The sequence below is a fragment of the Engraulis encrasicolus genome, chromosome 22 (genome assembly GCF_034702125.1).
Source record: "Engraulis encrasicolus isolate BLACKSEA-1 chromosome 22, IST_EnEncr_1.0, whole genome shotgun sequence".
Lineage (NCBI taxonomy): Eukaryota > Metazoa > Chordata > Actinopteri > Clupeiformes > Engraulidae > Engraulis > Engraulis encrasicolus.
Window position 1 is genome coordinate 18,807,481 of NC_085878.1, and position 21,750 is coordinate 18,829,230.

Below are 21,750 nucleotides of genomic sequence, written 5' to 3' on the forward strand. Positions count from 1 at the left end.
CTTCACTAGTCGGAAGAGGAGAGAGGACCACAACGTACATACACAACAAACAAAAAATTAGTGCACAAGCACATTTTTCCAAGATACCCTAATTCAATGACTCAAACGTCAGCCATCAGCAAGATGTATTGCATATTTGTCTTTTTAAATTATAGACCTCTCGCCAATAAAGATCATGGTAAATCCATCACTTACCAAGGTCACTGACAATATTTCATATTCAGGCATAGATCAGTCATGTTATTGAAATGCCAGACTGACAACCGGACAATCGAAAAATAAAGCTTGAAAAAAAGAATGTTTTGTAATGCTGTCCATTAAGAACATGATACCGTTTTAAAATACAAAAGGAATCCATGATACCATGGTGTTGCTAAACAGGGGTTTAGTTATATACTTACAGAATACACTTTAAAAAAATGTAAGGGAAAAAATAAGAAAACGTTTGAAATAAAGACCAAAAAGTATCTGGGTATACCCCACATTACAGTGCTTCTTGCTGAAAAAAAGTCTCCAAGAGAAAAGAAAAAAAAAACTGTCTGAATCTTTGTTGATGTCTACAGAGGTAAGGATAGGCAGACGGGGAGGAAACAGTCATCCCATGCCTGTGACTGATGTCTTTCGCTCCCACGTCTGCTCTGAATGGACACATGACCTTTGTCAGTCAGCATTGTATGGGTCTTTTCAGCAGAAGTATGGTCTTCTGTAGCTCTGGGGGAGGAAGGAGCCCTCTCAGTAGGCTCCATATCGATCCTGTAACATCACAGCAACGAACAAGAGATTAATTATGGGTCTTTACGTTACAAGATTTTTTTGTGCGTCATGCATAGAAGTCTTATGTGGTATAGCGAGTATATGGTGGGTCTTTAATGTGAAAATCAGGGTTCCCACTAATTCAAATATAAAATGATGGTGGGGCATCACAAATGGAAACTTCTCAAAATATCAGCGCTAACCTGTATGGTGTTCATGACACCGTTGGCCAGAACGGCCATCTTCCCAGCAACCGTCTTCACACCCTGTTTGAACTGTGCAATATCCGGTCCAGAGGGCAGCACGCCGTCATAGCCAGACGCACCCGCTGAAGACACACGCACAAAGACAAAAAAAACAAGAGGTTAGTCGACTGTACATCAACTGGCCTAAGAAAGTCAGAGCGAGGGCAACACTGTGCCTCTTCATATCAATCACCCAGGTCATTAAATGTTCTCCTTTTTAACATAATCAGTCTTTCGATTTTGCAGCAAGTGCTTCATAGAACTAGCTGCAATTTAAATCCCAGAGATGTTTGAAACGGGTTCTGGAAGCTTACCTCCAGCAGGCCGACTGCTCCCATCACCAAACAATTCAGCTGAACTGATGGCAGTGCTGCTGGACATGCCTTCCAGACGCGTCTTCACCTCATACTGAAAGAGAAAATTCATTAGCCCTTCACATTTTAAAAAAATGTAAAAAAAACAACAAAAAAAACAACCCAAAATCGAATCATTTGCTCCACAACAGTGTCTGGGTCTAAATCTTACAAACCCCAACTCCGGTGAAGTTGGGACGTTTGGTAAACAGTGAATAAAATCAAAATGCTATCATTTTCAAAACATTCAATCTATTCATTAGATGGAGAATAGTGAAAAGACGACATATTAAGTGTTAAAACCGAGAAAAAATATTGTTTTGGGGGACATATGTACTCATTTCTAATTTGATAAATGCAACACGTCTCAAATAAGTTGGGACGGGGATCAGTGAAATTTAGTAAACATCCAAATAAGATAAAACAACAAAGAAGAACATTTCAAAATGAATTGTACTGACGGACAATATAGGTGTCCAGGTATAAGATCATCACAGGGAGGCTGAGTCACTCAGAATTAAAGATGCAAAGGGAATACCATAGTTATTACATACATTTTTGAATTCCCTTTGATTTACCACGATTGAGTGTATATAAGACATATTTTTGTTATTAAAATCATTGTATAGGTTCATGACATCATGATATATATATTGGCTGTAGTCTCACTCTAGCACTCCAGGAATTAGAGCTATTGAAAATCGACCATATTAAGAATGCTTAATGCGTGCAAATGATACAGGGGTGTAATATTCTCCTAAGCACCTGAGCTCACTTGAAATAGACCCAGAAGACATGGGAAACTGTCCTTTGCTTACAGAAGTCAGCAGAAGTTGTAGAAGTCCATTCTTTTTGACAATAGTAGAGCATTGCACATCCTGTGCTACAGTGAAAATGGACCATCCAACTTGTGTTAGTGCTAACTTCAAAAGTCAGCCTCCATGATGGCATGTGGGTGCAGTAGTGCATTGGTTAAGATGTTCTCACTCATCTGTAGAGTTAAATACAGTGCTGAATGGTATAAATGGGTTTTAAACAGCATGAAAAGCCACCCATGCATTATATTTTGAAGGGAGATCTTCGATTACTGCCACATAGTAAGGTCAAATTGCATTCTCTACTATGTTTTAACAGTTTGGCTCCATCATAAGGACCAGCAGGTGATAAAATGGTGGGCTTTTGGTCAAGACCTGTCACACTGTAAGCACTACAGAAAGGAAAACATTGCAAAACATGACAAGGAATACACCCACCATTTAAGCTGGTGAAATCATGTCCAAGATAGGAATTAACACTGTTTTTTATATAAAATCATCTCATCGGTTAATGTATTTAACTGTTAAGTGTTGTCTTTTGTTTTGTTTTTAGTCTTCCTCGACATTTGCTGCCTTTTATTGTCCCCGTCCCAACTCTTTTGAGACATGTTGCATTTATCAAATTAGAAATGAGTACATATGTCCCCCAAAACAATATTTTTTCTCTGTTTTAACACTTAATATGTTGTCTTTTCACTATTCTCCATCTTATGAATAGATTGGATGTTTTGAAAATGATAGCATTTTGATTTTATTCACCGTAAACCAAACGTCCCAACTTCACCGGAGTTGTTGTATATGGAGCCGAAACATCATTGAGGTCTTCCATTCTTCAAAACTGTCATACCAGTGATTTAGAATCTTCAGAACTGCTTCACATACACAAAAGCCGTGGTATGTCAATCCGCTCACAGCATCAGATGCATACTGCACATGAAAATTAGAGAAACAAACCTCAGCACTGGCCTCCCGTCCAAAGAACATGTCTGAGGAGATGGCTTTGGCGTTGGCAAACTTGTCCCGAGCCTCGTTGGACTCTGCCACCGGGGCAGCCACATCGTGCTTTCGCCGACTGGGCAACCTGAGACAAAACGCAAGGTAGCAAAGTGCAAAGTGTGTGAACACCCGGCCACAACGTTTGTTTCGAACAAAAAATAGTGGCCCATGTTGTTAATACTATTACAGTAAACAAATCCACTTAGAACACCAACTCAGTGGTGGTGATGTGTTGTTTTATAATGCACAAAGCACAATGCATGCAACCAAACATACTGTGAGCGTACCTCTCTCCAATAGGTTGAATGCTGGATATGGTGACCTCGCTTTCTTTGGGCTCCTCCTTCTCTAGGGCCCAGGAGGAAGTGAAAGATGACGATCCACTGTCCGAGTCCCACCGCGAGGAGAAGGTGTCGCCCGCAGTGAAAGGGTTGTCTTTGTATCTATGACAATGCAGTCATTCATTCCATTAGCACAGGAGATGGTTATACGTACCTTGTTGCTCTGAAAATCTACTATTAGTTATTTCTAATCAATTTATCCAACTAAACATCCGTGAGGACATACTTAGGAGGGCCAGAGGTGAATCCTGGTTCATCAAACATGTCTAGCTTGGAGCGTGAAGAGGACTTTGTTCCAACTGGAGTCTCTTGTTCAATCACCTGCATGTCCGACATCACAGAATGGGACACAGCACTGCCAAACACAAAAACGGGACAAGAGATACTGTTATTGCCATATTTATACAAAAGGAAAAGGTAACTGCACAATGGACTTCCAAAAATATTTAATTTCATGTGATTAAAAGCATACAACGTTTTCATCCCCGTGGAACAGCAAAAGTTAAATTGGATGTGCACACCCATCCAAAAACGTCACATTCATACAAAACCTAGTGTTGGCTCATTGGGGAGAAGACACACAAGCTTTCTACCTTCTCTGGCCAAAGCCCATGCCAAGTCTTTCCGCCTGCTCCTTCTTCTTCCCCTCCATGTTTTGTATTTTCTTCTCTTCATTTTTGCGGTCAATCTCCAACTCCTTGTAGGCCAAACGCATGGATGTCACACTGCACATAGATATGGGGACAACTTTTATTTACTTTACATCACATCACGCTGATGCCACTTGAAATGCATATTTTAAGTCTCTCATTGTGGCAACAAGGAAACCTGCAAAAAAGCGAATTGTTTTCTGCTTATGTGCCATAATGGAGTGTAAAGGTAAGTGTAAGTGAAGGCCTTCCCAAGGTTCAAGTTGTTCATCAAAAACTGTATACATCTAGTAAGATTGTTTGACTGAAGACTTGACTGATTGTGGCCACAGAGAATCACTTGAGGATTATCCAAGTGCCAACCCAACATTAAGCTGCTGTGCATATTTATACAGTACAGAACCGTTGGTCAAGGGAAGAGTTACACCAAATGTAAAACCTCAAAGAAAGTACATGACAAACGATCAAATCACTTGATACTTGATACTTTTGTTGACTGTAGCATATAGCAATAAATCACAAGGCAAGTGCTCCTTGTCAGCTCTTAAGATGAAGTAGTTTCCTGTTGGCGTTTGGTTTGTATTGCCACAATGCAACACAATATGATCCGTTTTACCTTGCAGACACAACAAACCACAAGGAGCAAAAGGAGGCCTGCTCTTCATGACCCTTAAGTTACAACGTCTGCAGTTCTGCCAGTGTCTCCCCCACACGTTTAAGATAATTTACATCACATTACACTAAGCTGACACTTTTATCCAAAGCGACTTCTAGGGACAGGGTATACGTTTCTGTTCCTAAAGCCATGTTGGGTTAGCCTTGCTCAAGGGCACTTCAGTCATGGTTGAAGGTGTAGGGAGTTTGCAGAATTCTCTTTCCAAGTCTAGAGAGGGGGATACACACCAGTAACCTTCCCATTCCAAAACAAACTCCTACTCCACAGCTGCCCACATGACAACTTTTGCTAAGATGACTAGTTTTGTTTGAATGTTTATTTTTTAAGGTGTCCAGATAAAGTTACTTACATGGACTCTTCGGCCTGCTTCTTGGCCTCGGCGACCTGCTCCTCTCTCTGCTTCTCCGCCACCTGAGCCTGCTTTTCCACCTCCGTGAAGCTCTTGCTGCTCACCTTCTGGGCTCCCAGGCCCTTCTTGGCGCCAAGCTGTCAACAAACATCACTGCTATTAGAAGGTGGTCAATCAGCCTTGGAGTCTACAAACAGACTTGGAGGCACCAACACACATAAGACACACATTAGTCTATAGACTGCCAATGCCATTATAAAACAGCCAATGCAAAACAGCAGAGCATTTAGAGATGTGATTTACAAAGGCTGTGGCAAGAGTGACACCCCATGGCCAAGAGGCTAGAGGCTGTTGGGCACATGAAATAGCAGGTTTTTTGGTTTTAAAAAAAAAAAAAAAAAAAGGTGTCCTACCCCTTTCTTTGCTGTGGTGGGCTTCTTCTTTCCGATGAGGGATGGTTTGACATCTAGAACAAGACATTTGAAAGGAATATTGAATGCTACATTATTTCATTTCCATCAAATACTTGCTATGCTTGAGGGTGTGATAAAGACTTATTGGTAGTGCATCCCTTGTCATGAGTGCAAGGTAATGAAAATCAGGCTAACACATTTCAGGAAGAACTTTTGCTCCTTTCTTTTTCCCTCTGTTTGATGCCATAATAAAACATTAAAATCCTTTTATATGCATTTGCTTTACAAAAACAGGGGGCATCTTTGCAAACCCTTACTAGAAGTAGTTGCGACACTGCATTTTTTGCTATGAAGCACAGAACAGGGGGAAGTCCTCACACCAGCATGTCTGACAAGTCAAACAGGTTGAATCACAAACTCAAATCTGGTTAAGACAAAATATAGTCCCCTTCAGCAAATCACACCGATTCACAGAGCTGCCACATCAGCTGGGGAACAGTAAACACCGGACAAGATCCATTGTCGGAAGGCTGCATAGTTACACAACATATACAAAATTACGCAAAACTACTTCGCTCATTAAACACAATTCTAAAAAAAAGTATGCAACAGCAAAAAGAGCGACTAAGACAACCTTAACAGGGGTGAAGCACTTCAATTAGGCTCTAGACAGGGACATGTTTTTAGTATGGGGCCAGGAGCAGTGGGGGCGGGACAAAGCAGGCGAGCGGTGCTCGGGTGAGGTGGTGTCAGTCAAGAGCAGAGTCATGCTACTCATATTTAGCCAGCCAATCAGCTACAAGAACAGGCTCATATGTTCAATATACAGTACTTTAAATCACCTCCGGACCGCTGAGGCTCATCAGCTGCCAAACGCATTGAGTCATCTACATGGTACAAAACAAGACACACTCATCATGTGGATGTGATCTAGTGCGCTTCAAATGGGAATGTGTGTTAAAGGGCTTTAGTGTCCACAATGGAAGTTTATTTTCACTCCACTGCATTCCAGGGTGGACACGGTTTAGACTAAGTCGGAACACAGGTGAGCACAAAAAATGTCAGTGCATGACCAAGTTGAAAGATTACACTGGCAATCCATAGAAGCCGATTCATTTTCATCTACGAGAAAATAAGTGATTTGTCCGTACATGACATGTATCGAGGCCCTGACTGTTAGGCACTGGCTGGAAACTATGCGTTACTGTTCAGTTTCAAATATTATCCTTGACTGGTCTGTACCTGCCTGAACAAATAGGCTTGTTTAAAACCTGATTTTTTATTATTTTATTCCTATGAACTGAAGTCATGATTAAAATAAAAACCTGCTCACTTTAAATCTTACCTATAGTAGTTTTGACTTCCGTGGCCAGACCTTCAATGCTGGGTCCCTCTGGTTCATGAAAAACAAAAACAAAAAAACACATCTTACTCCCAATTCCAACCACCGAACTTAGGTATGAAAGGCTTTTAGCTGTACGAAAATCATGTACGGGCAATAGACTTACGGCTTAGACTTTCTGTTTCCTTGGGAGACTCTTGCTCCAACACAGGGCTGACTGCATCTGCGCCATTCTGTTCTGCCAACGAGGGAGAGGCCATTTCCCAGGTATTTGAAGGCTACAACATACAAATATTAGAAGTCGTTGAAGTCAATGACCATAAGGTTTCAATGAGCAGGATAGTTACGATTCCTACTGGCCACAATCCTATGATATATACTCCACCTTAAGCCCTATTCTTGAAATAGTCAAAGTGTACTTTATTGTCAAAAATCTATATAACACAGAAGACCAAAATTGTGTTTGATAAGTCTCCAATGTGCAGTTAAACTAAACATGTATATAAGACATTGACAATAATCACACACACAGACACACAAACTGCAGTAAAGACCAACTAATACATGAATTTACGTACACACACACACACACACACACACACACATTACATGCACCATGACTGGAACACATACACGTACATACAGACATTACATCATGAGTGTATACCTGAGTATGCTCTTCAAAGAAATCAGACTCCTTCTTCTCAGGAGCAGGGGTTTGTGTGTTTCCCGAAGCATCAATCCACATCTGCATATTGTAAAAAAATTATATACACTTTCAGAAACTTAAAAGTTTCATGACCCGTCCTAGAAATTATAACAAAACCGTTTAGTACTCTAGTGCTCGGCACAACACAACTCCAGCACTGCCTGCTTAGTTGCGCAAGCAATTATCTCTCAAATAGCTGTTACCACGTCGTACTGACGGCAAGTGAAGTTTGCCCCTTGGCAATGACTCACAGCTCGGTCAAAGTGAATCCAACAAAACAGCAATAACTTCATGAGACCATCTTTAATGCAGCAATATGGAAAGACAGGATTTACCAAAATAACCCTGAAGAATTTAGAAGACATGTGTTAAAGTTAATGCCACTGACAGGCAAGAAGGATCATAATGGCTGAGTGATCACAGCCAATGTAGCACTAGTCACTCTAGGGTTGAATTGCAGCATGTCCCCAGGACTGAACTGATGCATACGCAGTTGTTCAGATACCTTATTGTTGTCGTTTGCGCACAGATTGTCCCGCTTTAATTCAGAGAATAACTATGAAGTGTTTAGGCCAATCAATTCCTGCCTTCCAGACAACCGTGTGTTGAAAACTGGATGCCACTTAAAAGTTTTCACCTAGATTTTATCACCAAGGCCTACTGTACCTCATTGCCGTATTTTGAGAGGGCAGCATTTGCCTGCTGGCGGATCTTCTCCCGATACATCTGTGCCGCACGGCTGTTGTACTTGGCATTTGTGTCATTTGTGGTGCAGCCATGTTGGCGAAAAAATGCCGTCTATAGCCCAAAAAAAAGAAAGAGAGAATAAAGGTTAAGTGGATTAACTTAACAAACACTTACTGGCCAGCCAACTTAATTATGCAGGGCCAGGAACAGGACGCACAATGGAGAGACGTAAGACGTAAGCTAGACTTGCAAACACTCACCGCATTGGCGTTTCCTCCAACCTGCATACAACGTAGTTGAAACCAGTTCCAATTGGAGTCCAGCTCAGTGGATCTGAAATGCACAATACAACCTCTTTTACCAGGACAGCAGAACATTGCTTATTTTGTAAGAAGTTAATGCCAGCAAGACATCACGTCAAAAGGTTTAAGGGCTCTTTCTGATGTACAAACGTACATGACATGCAGAGCTATAAAAACCAAAGTGACTGTACCTTATGAAGCTGAGGTGGACCCCTAATGAGCGGTGGATGCCAGAGCAGTCGATGCAAAGGAACACGCCATATGTAATACTGGCCCAGCTTGGGTTTTTAGCAGAGCAATCAAAACAAACCTGTCAAAAAAACAAAAAAACAAGGGGTTTGATCGAAACCTGTCCCGTAGACCCCACAATTCCCAAAACCACAGCGTGATAATCAAAACTTTGACTTGAACTTAAGTCATAGGTCAAGTTATTGTTTTTGAGCAATGTCAACGTTGTACTGTGTTACATAACACTTCAGGGGAAGTATCTCAGCTAGTCGGCTAACACAGCTCGACAATAACGCAAGATGTGTTTATTTGTTTTTGTTGATGTAGCGAGCTGAGTACTGAGGTGTAAACCAAAATCGTCAAACATATGACGTTGGTATCTCAGTCAAGGTTAGAACAGCGTCACAATTAGTTGGTGTGTGTGTGTGTGTATTTGTTTACCATTGCTATTAGCCATGTTTGAGTAAATCATTGTCAAGAGATGCCTTTTCAACGAGATGTATCTGATTAATATCCATTGTAATTCAGCCACCAGATGATGAGAAAACCTTCGCATAAATCAGCCACACATTAGGGTTTGCCAACAGCCCTTCATCTGGAACAGGGAAACAATATCGAGTCCCAATTCTCCCACAAGCGCTAAAGCTAGTGCTACTTTTACTGAAACTTTGACATCATACGGACACGTCATGTCACATACAGAAGAAAACACTTACACAAACAATCCGAATGTAGCGAATGTATGGTTCAACTGAAGATACCATACTATTTACATTGGCTAGGTGATCAGTTCGTGTGTTGTAGTAGCCATACGGTATTTAGATGATAGACTTGACGACGAATTATTTGGATTAATGAATATGACATCTCGGTGAATGTGCGTAGAGCTACGGGGCTTAGGCGGACCATACCTCCATCGTCTGTCGAAAAGAAATTGGGCTCTCGTCCAGCGTTTTCTTACTATGGTTAGCTATACAGTTAGCCAACATTAAAGGCTTAACTTGAGAAAAGCATACGTGGCTCTGACATAGCATAGCGCTAGCGTTACCCCAAACCCCTGGCTAGCTACTAGAAGATCGATGGCGTAAAACAGTCCTTTGGTTAGCCAACTGGTTAGCAACAGGGGCCTTCAAATCGTTAGCCAGGCTAACGCTACCGGCTTGTTTGGATTGTCACCAGGAATATAGACAGATATAGCGTATTTGTGAGACCACACACAGATAGTCAACATCACAATAAGCATACAATGTTGTCATATAAACCAAGAATCTCTTACCTTATTCGTGACGACTGATCTCAGCCTTTTAAAGATGGAGAGAATTTCGGTCTTGTTAGGGTCGGTCGCCATCTTGCCAACTCTCTGCTACTAGGAAGTGGTCTACGGAAGCCTGAATGTACATTCATGTTCCTGTTTATCAATGGCCATCAGTTCACGTCAGCGACAAAGGGCCCCAAATATGTAGCCTACAGCAGCAATAGTTAATAAAGTTAAATAAAGGAAAAATACAAAAAACACACATGTCTTTAAACCTCTTCTCAAGACGGAAGAGTGGTAAGTTGTCAGAGTAAAATAAATTGTCTTTTTTGTGGCCCTGAAGGTGTGCAAGTTGCCTCAGGTAAGTTAACCTGGTTCTCACGCATAAATTCACTTGGGGCAGGGGTGGGGAACATATGTCTAGAGGGCCGTTTGCGGCCCTTGAGGCTGTTTTATCCGGCCCCCGATATAATTTCAATATATACATTTTGTACATTATATTTATTTTAAATATGACATATTTTGTAAAGGAATCTTAGAAAATGCATTTGCATAGCCTAGGCTACTATTACGGTAAGTTAAGTTATAGGCCTATTCAGGGACCTTAGAGAAGGTGGTGTTACAGGCCTAAAGTGAAGGGGGAAATCCTGGTTTGTGTTCATAGTTCGGCCCTCTGAGGACTTGTACGGCCCTCGGATGAATTTGAAGTGGCCCTTCGAATGAAAAAGGTTCCCCACCCCTGACTTAGGGTCTGCGTGAGAACCAGGCAACAGGTAAGTTGCATCCAACATTTCCATTGTGGCTTTCTAACCAACATTTGCTTTTTGTTGTCTGACTTGCTTTTTTAGTTGTCCCCCAGGGTGGATTTGCTTGGGGGTTGTAGAAGTAGCTTATGCCTTATGCCCGAGGCTACAAATCATCTAACAGAAGACCATGGAGTCCTCATTTTCTTAACTAAAATGACACTTGAGGGGTAGGCCTACCTATTAGCAGGTTTACAACTTCCTAGGTTAACGAGGCCATGTTCTTGGAATGCCCCCCAAGCGCATCATGACCCTCTGTCTCTGTCTGTTTGTCCACCCTTGCCTCTGTGTGTTTGTCTCATCTGCAGGGGGAGCCAAACACACACAAAGAGCCACATAATACAACAGCTCTGCATTGTGTCATACATACTCTGTGACAAACACACCTGTGTCACGTGACGTGACATAAAAGTGCCATGCAGCTGTGACGGATACCTACTAGTAGAGTGGTGGAAGAACGAAATGAGTCTCTGTAACACTGTGCTATGAGTCTGGACCTTTAGCTCATCAGTATCGTACTGTGGCTCCCATGCCAAAATGGAGCTTTGATTGGGAGGTCAAGAGTTCGAGCCCAGTGGCGGGCTGCGCAGGAAGACCTCGACACAGCGTTGAACAGGTTGCCATCTCTGACTTTCTCAAGAGGGATGAGGAAGCGCATAACGTGATTTCACACTGATTAAAATCCTTTGAACTTCAAATGAAATTCCCGGGTTCCTTTTCCGTTCATGCCGAGCAACATTGGCTGTGCGTCAATAGTAGAATTGGTACCTGACCCTTCATAGATAGCTGACATAAAGGTGCACCTCCCGCATAGTTCCAAGCAACTTCCAAAACAAGCATAATTTGAACCGAGGGAAGGAGTGTAATAACACTTGTGGACTGACAGATCAGTTGACATCAACCAATTGGTCTTGAATTTTACATTTTTAAAAGTGAAAGTGAAAGCTCAACTGGGAAACTCCCATTGTCATTGTGACACAGCACACAAGTGCACACTGCACACAACAAAATTGCATTTATGCCTCACCCGTGTAAGGGGGAAGCCCCCAATGGCGCCTGAAAAGGAGCAGTAGGGACAGTACCGTGCTCAGGGTACCTCAGTCATGAAGGAGGAAGGGGAGAGCACTGATTAATTACTCCCCCCACCAACCTGGCAAGTCGGGAGTTTTGACTATCTTACCGCTTACCCAGCCTGCCATTTTTGCCAGTGAATATGTATTATAGTGTGTGGTTTGATGCACAACGTTTTAAGACCAATATATTGGCCTAAATGGAAACTGGCTATAAAACTGTACGCATTTAACTTATCTGTTTTACATATTGTATTTTGGTATTGATCAATTGTTTTTCATCCCACTATCGTTCACCAAACCATCAAAACCCCTGTCCGGATTACGTTCGATTCCACCACAATTACATGACTAAAATTTAAATTTAGACATATCTAATGTAATGGGTGGACGGGACTATAGAGGGTGTGTCAAACTATTACATTAGGCAGCATTTTCAAAGAACCAATTCCCAAGAACAAATGATGCTGCTTATTCAAGATTGTGATGACCATGGAGCAAAAGCTCTTGTGCTGTCATATCTGTAAGCGACTTTAAGTCTTTAAACGATTGTTATACATCTGTCACAGTTTCCAAATTACATTTTTGTGACACAGTAACACCAGGTTCATCGTAGGTATTGTACACAAAACAGGTTTACTGTTTCCTCCCATGTCATTATTTACTTTCAGATGCAGAACATAATTGGTTCGTGTAAACTGTGAGAGTGAACGCATTTACCAGAAATCTTGTCAGACCTGTTGAAGAGTACCACCTCCACATTTTTCTGTAGAGCGAGAACAGAAGCACTCCAGTCATCATGGCGTATTTGTTGGTGTTTGTACTTTTCTTGCTTTTACCCACTCAAACTAAAGCCAGCGACTTTCTTGGGAATTCACTGAGTTTCTCAGTTGGAAAAGAGAACCTTGATGGCTCCCTGGAGGTATGTGTAATATACTTTTTATATTTTTGTTCTACTGCTCTGTTAAAAATAATTAGTGTCAAACAATGTTTCAGTGTGGCATATTTCAAATCAAATCATATTCTGCACAATGAAAGTTTGAAGGACTGTTTTCCATGGTATTTGTGTGTGTTGATGTATGTTGGTGTGCTGGCAGGTGAATATTCGTTACAGGGAGTACAGGAACGAAAGCTGTGGCAGCGAGCACATCAACTGGCTGTGTCAGAGCGGAGACTGTGGAGCTCAGACTCAGTCAGACGTGCTCTCCACTGAAGACAGCTCAGGCAATGATGCATGGTGCCAGTCTGATGGGTACATGACAAGGAAAGTGACCTCTGATTCTACTTTTCTTTTAAGGTAAAATGTCACGCTGCTGGACATTGTACAAAGTTGGCTACTCTATTGTGGGCTAACGGCTGTGTAATGAAAACCATCATTGATTATTTAATCCATTGGTCTACTAACACCGCTTCCCTTGTTGAGACGTTGTAGATAATGGCAACATGTGTAATCAACACAAACACTCAAAAACCTGAACATTGTCACACAAAAATGTAGTTATTCCATTGTTGATAACGGTGAGATGCATATTTATTTTGGGCCTCTGGATACAAGTTATCTCAAGTCCTGTGACACTGTCACATGTTTCTTCACAGTTTGTGATGATGGAAGAGAAGAGACATTGAATCCAACTGCTTGTGATTTGGTGTCCGGTCAAAGAGTACGAACTAGAAAGTGAAGGGGTGGTTGTATGGATGGCTACCAGAGATATAGCCTAACTACTAGGAGATATTCTTTTATTTCTGTCTTTTATCAACACATTAAACACACAACTTTTGAGGCATTGGAGCAGTGCTGTCTCATCATCACTCATAATGATCACATTTACAAGGTTCAAATTCACAACAAAGTCAGTGAGTCTATTTTATTTTGAGTAGTACTTTTTTAAAAGCACATTGTGTGCTTCTGAATTAATGCCAGAGGCAATCTCACATGTTTAAGTATTTCAGCAACTAAAATTTACTCAAGCCCAATTAATGTTGACGAACAAGAAGGTATAGGTGGAGCCAGTATTTGAGCAGACCTGTGCCTGGTCTCCCATACTGGCTCCACCTGCAGGCACAGGAATGTCAAATCAAGTGTCACCTTGGTTACTTTCTTTTGGGTTTGTCCGTGACCAGTCAAAGTTTGCAGGTGTGGTGAAGAGTAATGAGCAGACAAACCCATTTTCATAATTTATTATTTTTAGAAGTTACAATAGGTGCACCCAAATGTCCAAATCTGCTAGCCAGGAAGCCATAGAGGTAACAATGACAGTATAATGGCAATGATGAGTTGACCCCAAAGATAAGGAGTGTACAACTCTATATCATTTACTCCATTTTGCTGTACACATTGAGTCACGACTTTCTTTGCACAAGATGAAGAAGTGATGTCACACTGTAAATAGTGCACACTAACACAAAAAACTCACAGTTACTAATGGCAGTATGGCTGCCGCCCCCTCAGCAGTCCAGAGATATACAGGCCCATCTAGGTCATGGTTCTCCATTAGGCTAGGACTGCAGACACCTTTTGAATGAAAACTCACAGTATTTTCAAGGTATATGTAACACTTACTTACAGTACTCCTCACTTACCTATTTCCTAAAAATGAATACTGAATAATTATCCTTCTGCCTACAGAAGGTGCCAGAGGCGTACTGTTCTTTTGTATTTTGCCCGTCCTTTTGTGTGTCATCACAGGTTCTTAGTTTGCGCTGTAGTTTTTGAAAGGGTGAACGGATTTTGACTAAATGCAAAATTCAGGCAACATAACTGTCACTTTACGGGATTGCATAAGTGTATGCTGTTTTGGAAAAGAGCTTAATCGATTAACTGATTAATATTTGATAGTCAATACTTTCAATATGGAGTGGTGGAAACAAAATTAAGACAATTAGCTCTACACGTTTTAACAGTGAATGTTTTGATCCTAAAATTACCATTGATGTTGTGAAATTCCTTTTGCAAAGTGTAGTTCACAGTCCTTTACCCTTGAATGTGCCATTTGCTTCTCAAAGGGACACAGGATGCTGCTGGGGTTCAAATGTACACGGAGCCCATGAGTGGACAGCAGATACCCTGGTGAACGTGGGAACACGGTCAGATACACACAAGCCAAACAGATCACCAGTGTCTGCGACTGTACCAAGACTGCGGTATGCCCTCTACATACTGTATGTAAAATAAAAATGTTTAGCATGTTGCTCAACCTGAAGACATGTTAACAATGTATTTATTTGTTTTATGAAGAGTCCCTCAGAATTGTGTCATGGAAATCAAACTGCTGGCCCATGACCCTGATGGCGACAATGTAAAATGCAAGTTTTCCAGACTGGCAGGAGAAGCCTGTGCATCCTGTCACGCTCATCCAAACTTCAACCTGGACGAGGTCTAATTTAAAGCATTCTTAATCTGAATTTTCATAAAACTTGTTTTCTGTTCTTGAACCTGACATAACCGTATGATATAACATCTGTGTAACAGGAGCTTTGCGTTCTACGTGGGAATGGCTCTGTACCTATTGGAACCCATGTGTTTGAGATGGTCTTAGAAGATTATCCCACAAAGGACATCACCATTATGAACATCAATGGGACATCTCTCAGCAAGAGTAGCCTCAATGCCAGTGCAATGACAAATCCAGCACCGATAAGTCAGGTCCCACTGCAGTTTACACTTGAGGGTAATAATATTTAAATATTATTGCAATTTTCTGCAATGTGTTTTAACCCAGTAAGACATGGCACCTGTTAAAAATAAGCTGTTACCAACATGGCAATGATCAAGGCGTAATGCATTACTAAAGGCCCTGTGTACTGTCATAGTGGTGTAGTACTATGGTAGTAAAGTTTTCCAGTGACTATTACAGCGTTCCATTTGTGGAACGGTGTGCGTTGAGAGGCTACGAAGCAATAGTGTTACAGTATAATATGTAAACAACATGTTGCATCTGACGGATGTCAAGTAGCAACTTGACCAGGTTTACAAATAAGAATATTGTAACTATGGAAGGTGATTTGATAAAGCCTTATATCATATGAGTGGTGTGAGTGTTACTTGTGACACATCTAAAACTACTTTGGTCTTTTAGTTCTTTCTCCATCTGAAAACTGTGTGAGTGGCGCAACAAGGCCTCAGTTCCTGACTCCAACACCTTCTCATGGAGAAGTTCAAGTCACAGCAGTGGGCCACATGCACCAGCTGAGCATCCGAGCCCAGTCGACAGAGAGCAGGTTAGCATATGCTATAGGTGTTGGGACAATAGCCTACAAAACAACATTTGAAAATATTGCTTTGATTGCTCAATGTAGTGTATTCTTTCTGTGAAGATATTTAACAATTTGCGTAAATGTGCCTACATTTAAAAAAAAATGTTTAAGCATCTGAATGCACATTTTTTACTGTTATGATTTTGAAAATCTACAGTTTCTTGAGAAATCTTGCTAACAATAGGCCTTCTGTCCTCTCAACAGAATAGTGGACTTCCAGATTAGTGGACCTTGCAATATGTCCAAATCCCTGCTCATGGAGGAGAATGGTGTTGCTGTGGCAACAGTGGAATGGATGCCTCATCAGAGTGATCTGCATCACTCCATCCCAGTGTGCTTCACTGCAGACACAGAGGCCAGGTGACAAGGATCACTTCCTTACCCTAGCTTTTCCTCCAATTGAGTTATTCTCTCTATTTATCTCACTATGCCTCTTTGTGTGTGTTTGTCATTGTAGCCAGTCAGAGATGAGGTGTGTTGTGCTGACGGTAAAACAGTCTCTGCCCCTGTCAGGTTAGTTTTTAAACTGTGGAGCCATTAAAATGATATGCGACTAAAACAAATGTCTCTTTAAGAGGACAGATTTAACACTGGAAATTGTTTTTTGTTTATTGTTCATTTTGTTCTTATTGTTCAATTTTAGGTATAGGAAAGGTGACTTGCGAAGGTAATATAATCGACGTAAGTGTGAGCAAAGCGTCCATACCAGGCATAGACCAGGAATGGCTGCGCCTGAATGACCCTTCCTGCTCCCTGGCATCAAACGATACCCATGTTATGGCCACAATATCCATTAACACCTGTGGGACAGTTATGGAGGTACAGCTCAAGTACTGGTTTACTTTCTTCCTCTCTGAATATCAAGTCAATTCATGCATGGTATGACAACAATCTTGATATTGATTTCTTCACAGGAGGAAGGTGATTTCCTTGTTTTCAAAAACATGATCACCTCATTCAATAACCCCAATTCAGTCATCACAAGAAGGCGACGGGTCACGATCGACTTCCAGTGCCAGTACCCCAAGGTGGCCAGCGTTCACAGCCATTATTTGAACACCAAATCTGACTACATTTTCACAGAGGGCAGCTTTGGAAGCTTTGGCTACAACTTCGAGATCTTCTCGGACAGCACCTTTAGCACTGCCATAGCCCCTGAGACGTACCCAGTGGAGTACGAGATGATGCAGATGATCTACATGGGGATCAAGTCGCACTCTGCACTTCCTGATACCAAGCTGTTTGTGGACTCATGCAGAGCCACGCCCACTACCAATCCAAAGAGTACTGTCTACTATGACCTAATCAAAAATGGGTAAGGTTTCTTAAGCCAACTTCTATTGTACTTCTTCATGTTCCAATGTTAATGTTATTAAATTACAATGCTCACATGTTTCCCTTTCGTATACTAAAATAATCATTCTACCTGAAGGTGCCTTGAAGACGAAACCGTGAAAACATATCCAGGGGGTTCAACTACTTTTGATTTTGAGATCCAAGCCTTCAAGTTCACTGGAGATTTTGATGAGGTATGCACAACCAACATCTATGTATGTATGTATGTATGTATGTATGTATGTATGTATGTATGTATGTATGTATGTATGTATGTATGTATGTATGTATCTATCTATCTATCTATCTATCTATCTATCTATCTATCTATCTATCTATCTATCTATCTATCTATCTATCTATCTATCTATCATGTTTGCTGATCTAATGTATCTACTGTACCTACATAAGAATGAGAACCCTTCTGAGTGTTCAATACCTCACTCTATCTACTGTATGACTATCAATAGAATAGCATAGTGGTTAACAACCTTTTTCTTAAGGGACCCATATTTTTACCATTGTAAACATTTGGTGACCTCCCCACAGCATGCTGCACGACAGGCGTTCATGTTACACACTCCGTTCTTCATGGTGACTACCGTAGCTTATTTATCTATACAAATAGATGTTTCATGTGGTCCTCGAAGTTTTTGGTTTTGTTAGTGCTTTCTTATTTATTTAGCTTCATATTAAAATTATCAAAGCCCTTAAAAAAATAAGTGGGCTTGGCCCTGCCGTGGCTCAAGTGATAGGGTACTGCACTGCTACACCGGTGACCAGGTTCGATTCCGGCCTCGGCCTCCAGCCTTTGCCGACCCTTCCCCGTCTCTCTCTCCCCAATTGCTTTCCTATCGATCTCACTGTCCTGTCATGATTAAAAGGCCAAAAAGTGAAGAAAAAAAATCAAAAAATCAAATGGGCTCTGTGACCCCTGTGGATGTTTGTGCTATCCCTTAGGGAATCCCGACACACAGAATAGGATCCACTGGTGCAGCAGTCTCCAGAGGGCTCTGGCACAGACGGTAGCCTACTCCAGATGGCTCTGCCTCTGGCCCAATCTAAACTCCATGTCTCTGTCTCTTCTGTATGTCTGTGTCCGTCTACCCTTGGACAGGTCTTTATTTCCTGCTCAGTGATTTTGTGTGAGGCAAACAACCCAAATTCCAGATGTGCTCAGGGCTGTGTAAAAGATGCTTCTCGCAGGCGCAAACGAGAGGGCACAATGGAGACAGCCAGCCACTTTCTGACTCAAGGTCCGTTTCGTGTGCGCAGAGAGAGTCCAGGTAAGTCATTCCTGCAAACACACACACATTCACGCGCGCACACACACACACACACACACACACACACACACACACACACACACACACACACACACACACACACCATTTTTATGTGCTCATTGTGCTGCATGTTGCTTCTTTGTGTAGCATGTGGTTCTATTTTTGTTGAAGACAATAAAACAAGTTTGACACAAGACACACAATAGAGTTTGTCTCATGCATCTTTCTGGTGCTCACTATCATTCTCTTTTGTAGGGATGGTCGATAAGGATTTGAGGGCTGCCTCCAGTTCCAGTGATAAAGCAAATGTCGGCACCTATGCTCTCGCCAGTCTTCTGGCGGTCACTCTTGTGCTTCTGGTGGCGGTCATATTCTACCGCCGTCAGAGATACAGAAGCCTCAGCCAGCAAAACCTTTTGTTTTAAAGCACACTGGCTGTCAATGAGTCTCAGACTGACATACATTACAATAGCTTGGGGTTCACAAAGCAAACTTCTGTACAAGTTTAGGTTTTTGTTTTTGTGTAGGGAAAACAAATCAAATGGTTAAATACTACTGAACAAGACCGTATGGGTTTAGGTTTCTGTTATGAATTTGCTATGCAGTGACACTGGCTTTCATGCTTTTTTGGTTATATTAAACAATAATGAAAATTATTTCACACAATGTTGTATTGTTCTCTTTCAAAGACATCTGACACATTTGGCACACCATTTTTTTACGTGTATGATGTTATAATTTACAGACATTTACAAAGAAAATAGGAAACAGCATTTTTACAGTATGAATAATTTGTGGGCACCCCTATGAGATTCCATCATAAATTGCTGTAGTTTCATTCAGACATATGGGTCATTCTACGCTTCGTGTGCGCTTTTGGCAAACGCAAAATGTAAATTATCAGTATTTTTTTTTCAAATAAATGAGCTAGATGTTTCCATACAAATTGCCAAGCTTAATCTTAAATCATTTGAACAAATACTCTTATGAAAGCAAACATTTGCTTCATTATTTTGTCAACAGTGTTATGGACAAATACTATGTCATTTCAAGCATATATAAAAAATACTACAGAGTTGAAACAACATACGTTTGAAAGTGCCTTAACAATAATGTTGTCATTAATCTGTGCAACTGATATAGAAAATGTGATTGTTGAGCTTCATAAGTAGGATTTTATGATTCACTGTGATACAGACTGACACATGTTTCATTATAAATCCCTGTAACGTCTGATTTGAATTTAGTCACCCTCCTTACACAAGACTTCCCTCTCCAGAGATAATCCCTAGTGTCTGTTCATAGGATTTTTCCAACACATAAGGGATCAATAGCACAAAAATACTTTCAAAACAGTCAACCGTGTTACTCAACTGTGTTACGGTCAACAGTGCAGGGGAACAAGTCGGCACTTTTTTAGGAGAAAAAACAGCAGACAAACCCATCTCCCTAGAACACTAATTATTTTGTTTGTTTGTCTATCAATATGGAGATACATTGGCAAAAACATACTCCTCCTCAACTGTCATAGCTGATGCGTAACACCATTGACGGTTACACGGCTTGACATTTCAGCCATTTTCATTGTGTTGTGCTAACTGAGGACCTCAGAAGTTCCCCCACAACACCAGAGACAGTCTGGGTACAGACTTTGACAACACCTTAATCAATTCATGTATTTGTATGCTTTATCAGTGTTTTTCTACATGTGATTTCTAATTCAGATTCACACAAAATGGCAATTTTCATGTATAATGCAAAGCACAATGGTCTTTCTGACAGCTTTGTCATATTGTGATGATTATTGTGAATCAACATTGGCCAAAACATATTTCTTTACATGCTAATACGAAAACTGAATCTGACATTTGGAAAACAGGACGGCATGAAAACGCCCAAAACTAGTATTAAATATTCATTCTTGCTGAGGGAAGTAATGTTATGTTTTGACTGTTTGTATTATATGACAGATAAATGTGTGCTAATGTCCAAAACATCATTGGATGCAGTTAATAGTTAATGGAATTGGCAAATAATGTTCACCGACTTAAAAGCGCACACGAATCGTAGAATGACTTACATGTTTAATGACTTAAAAACAAAAAATACATCTGGACATAAAAGCATTTTGGGAAATCATACTGTGGTCAGGTGAGACTGGATTATAGTTATTTGGCCATTACAATGGGAGGTGTGCACGATACACTAAATTCTACGAAATTTGACAAATGATGCATCCTGGGTCTGTCTGTCAGCTGTGCCGAGTTTGGAGTTTCCCGTAGTGCACTGATTGTATTGCACTGATCAAAGTTCAACAAGGAGTTTATGCAAAAGAACATTACAATGTCTTGAAATAGCCACACCAATCTTGAGAGCTTAACATCATGGAACATGTATAAATTAATTTGAAGCAGGCTGTCTATACAAGGCGATTGAATTCTGGATAGAATAATTCAGCAGTACCAGACTGCTGGAAGTTCTATAGAAAGCATCCAAAGGCCATTAGATCAGCAAAAGTGAGCTCTTCTTCATATTGGAATACTGTACCTTGTTTAGGATTCCCATTTATGCACATGCCTGTTTTTTCTTGGATACAATTTTACCTATTAAAATGATTTCACAACTTAATTGTTTCTCTTTCTTTCCACATGGTTTCTGTGGAAACCACAGCTGCTGCTTCAAAAGCTCAACAAGACATAAACCAATATAATGATTTTCCAAAAGGATGCCCAAACCTTTTCATATGTGTGCTACACTATTTTGCATTTGGCGATTCTGTCATACATCCTCACATTGTTACTGTGACTAATCATTTGTTTCTTTTCACAACACAGCATTTAATAGAACAACGACATGATACAAATGAAGAGTTTCATTGCAAAACTGTG

General features: G+C 40.9%; 2 protein-coding genes across 3 annotated transcripts; one reads left to right on the plus strand and one right to left on the minus strand.

The window, feature by feature from the left end:
- Nucleotides 1-368: 368 nt before the first annotated feature.
- On the minus strand, nucleotides 369-10,240 carry arfgap2 (ADP-ribosylation factor GTPase activating protein 2). 2 transcript variants are annotated; one of them, XM_063188397.1, is made up of 17 exons: nucleotides 10,136-10,240; nucleotides 8,823-8,941; nucleotides 8,590-8,662; nucleotides 8,309-8,440; nucleotides 7,601-7,681; nucleotides 7,100-7,211; nucleotides 6,937-6,984; nucleotides 6,434-6,478; nucleotides 5,592-5,644; nucleotides 5,179-5,315; nucleotides 4,097-4,228; nucleotides 3,730-3,858; nucleotides 3,450-3,605; nucleotides 3,121-3,247; nucleotides 1,313-1,406; nucleotides 957-1,081; nucleotides 369-753 (listed from the first exon to the last, which is right to left on the minus strand). In XM_063188397.1, the coding sequence occupies exons 1-17, from the start codon at nucleotides 10,205-10,207 to the stop codon at nucleotides 733-735; spliced, it is 1,656 nt and encodes a 551-aa protein (XP_063044467.1). In that variant the 5' UTR covers nucleotides 10,208-10,240; the 3' UTR covers nucleotides 369-732. The 2 variants fall into 2 exon arrangements, with proteins under 2 accessions (XP_063044467.1, XP_063044468.1); XM_063188398.1 differs by lacking the exon at nucleotides 6,434-6,478.
- Nucleotides 10,241-12,728: 2,488 nt separating this feature from the next.
- Nucleotides 12,729-21,480, plus strand: LOC134438772 (uncharacterized). Its single transcript, XM_063188422.1, has 13 exons — nucleotides 12,729-12,909; nucleotides 13,085-13,284; nucleotides 14,991-15,128; nucleotides 15,223-15,361; nucleotides 15,457-15,655; nucleotides 16,064-16,205; nucleotides 16,446-16,601; nucleotides 16,699-16,754; nucleotides 16,885-17,060; nucleotides 17,156-17,556; nucleotides 17,674-17,770; nucleotides 18,694-18,862; nucleotides 19,118-21,480. Exons 1-13 carry the CDS (start codon nucleotides 12,787-12,789, stop codon nucleotides 19,285-19,287), a joined length of 2,166 nt encoding a protein of 721 aa, XP_063044492.1. The 5' UTR covers nucleotides 12,729-12,786; the 3' UTR covers nucleotides 19,288-21,480.
- The last annotated feature ends 270 nt before the right edge of the window (nucleotides 21,481-21,750 follow it).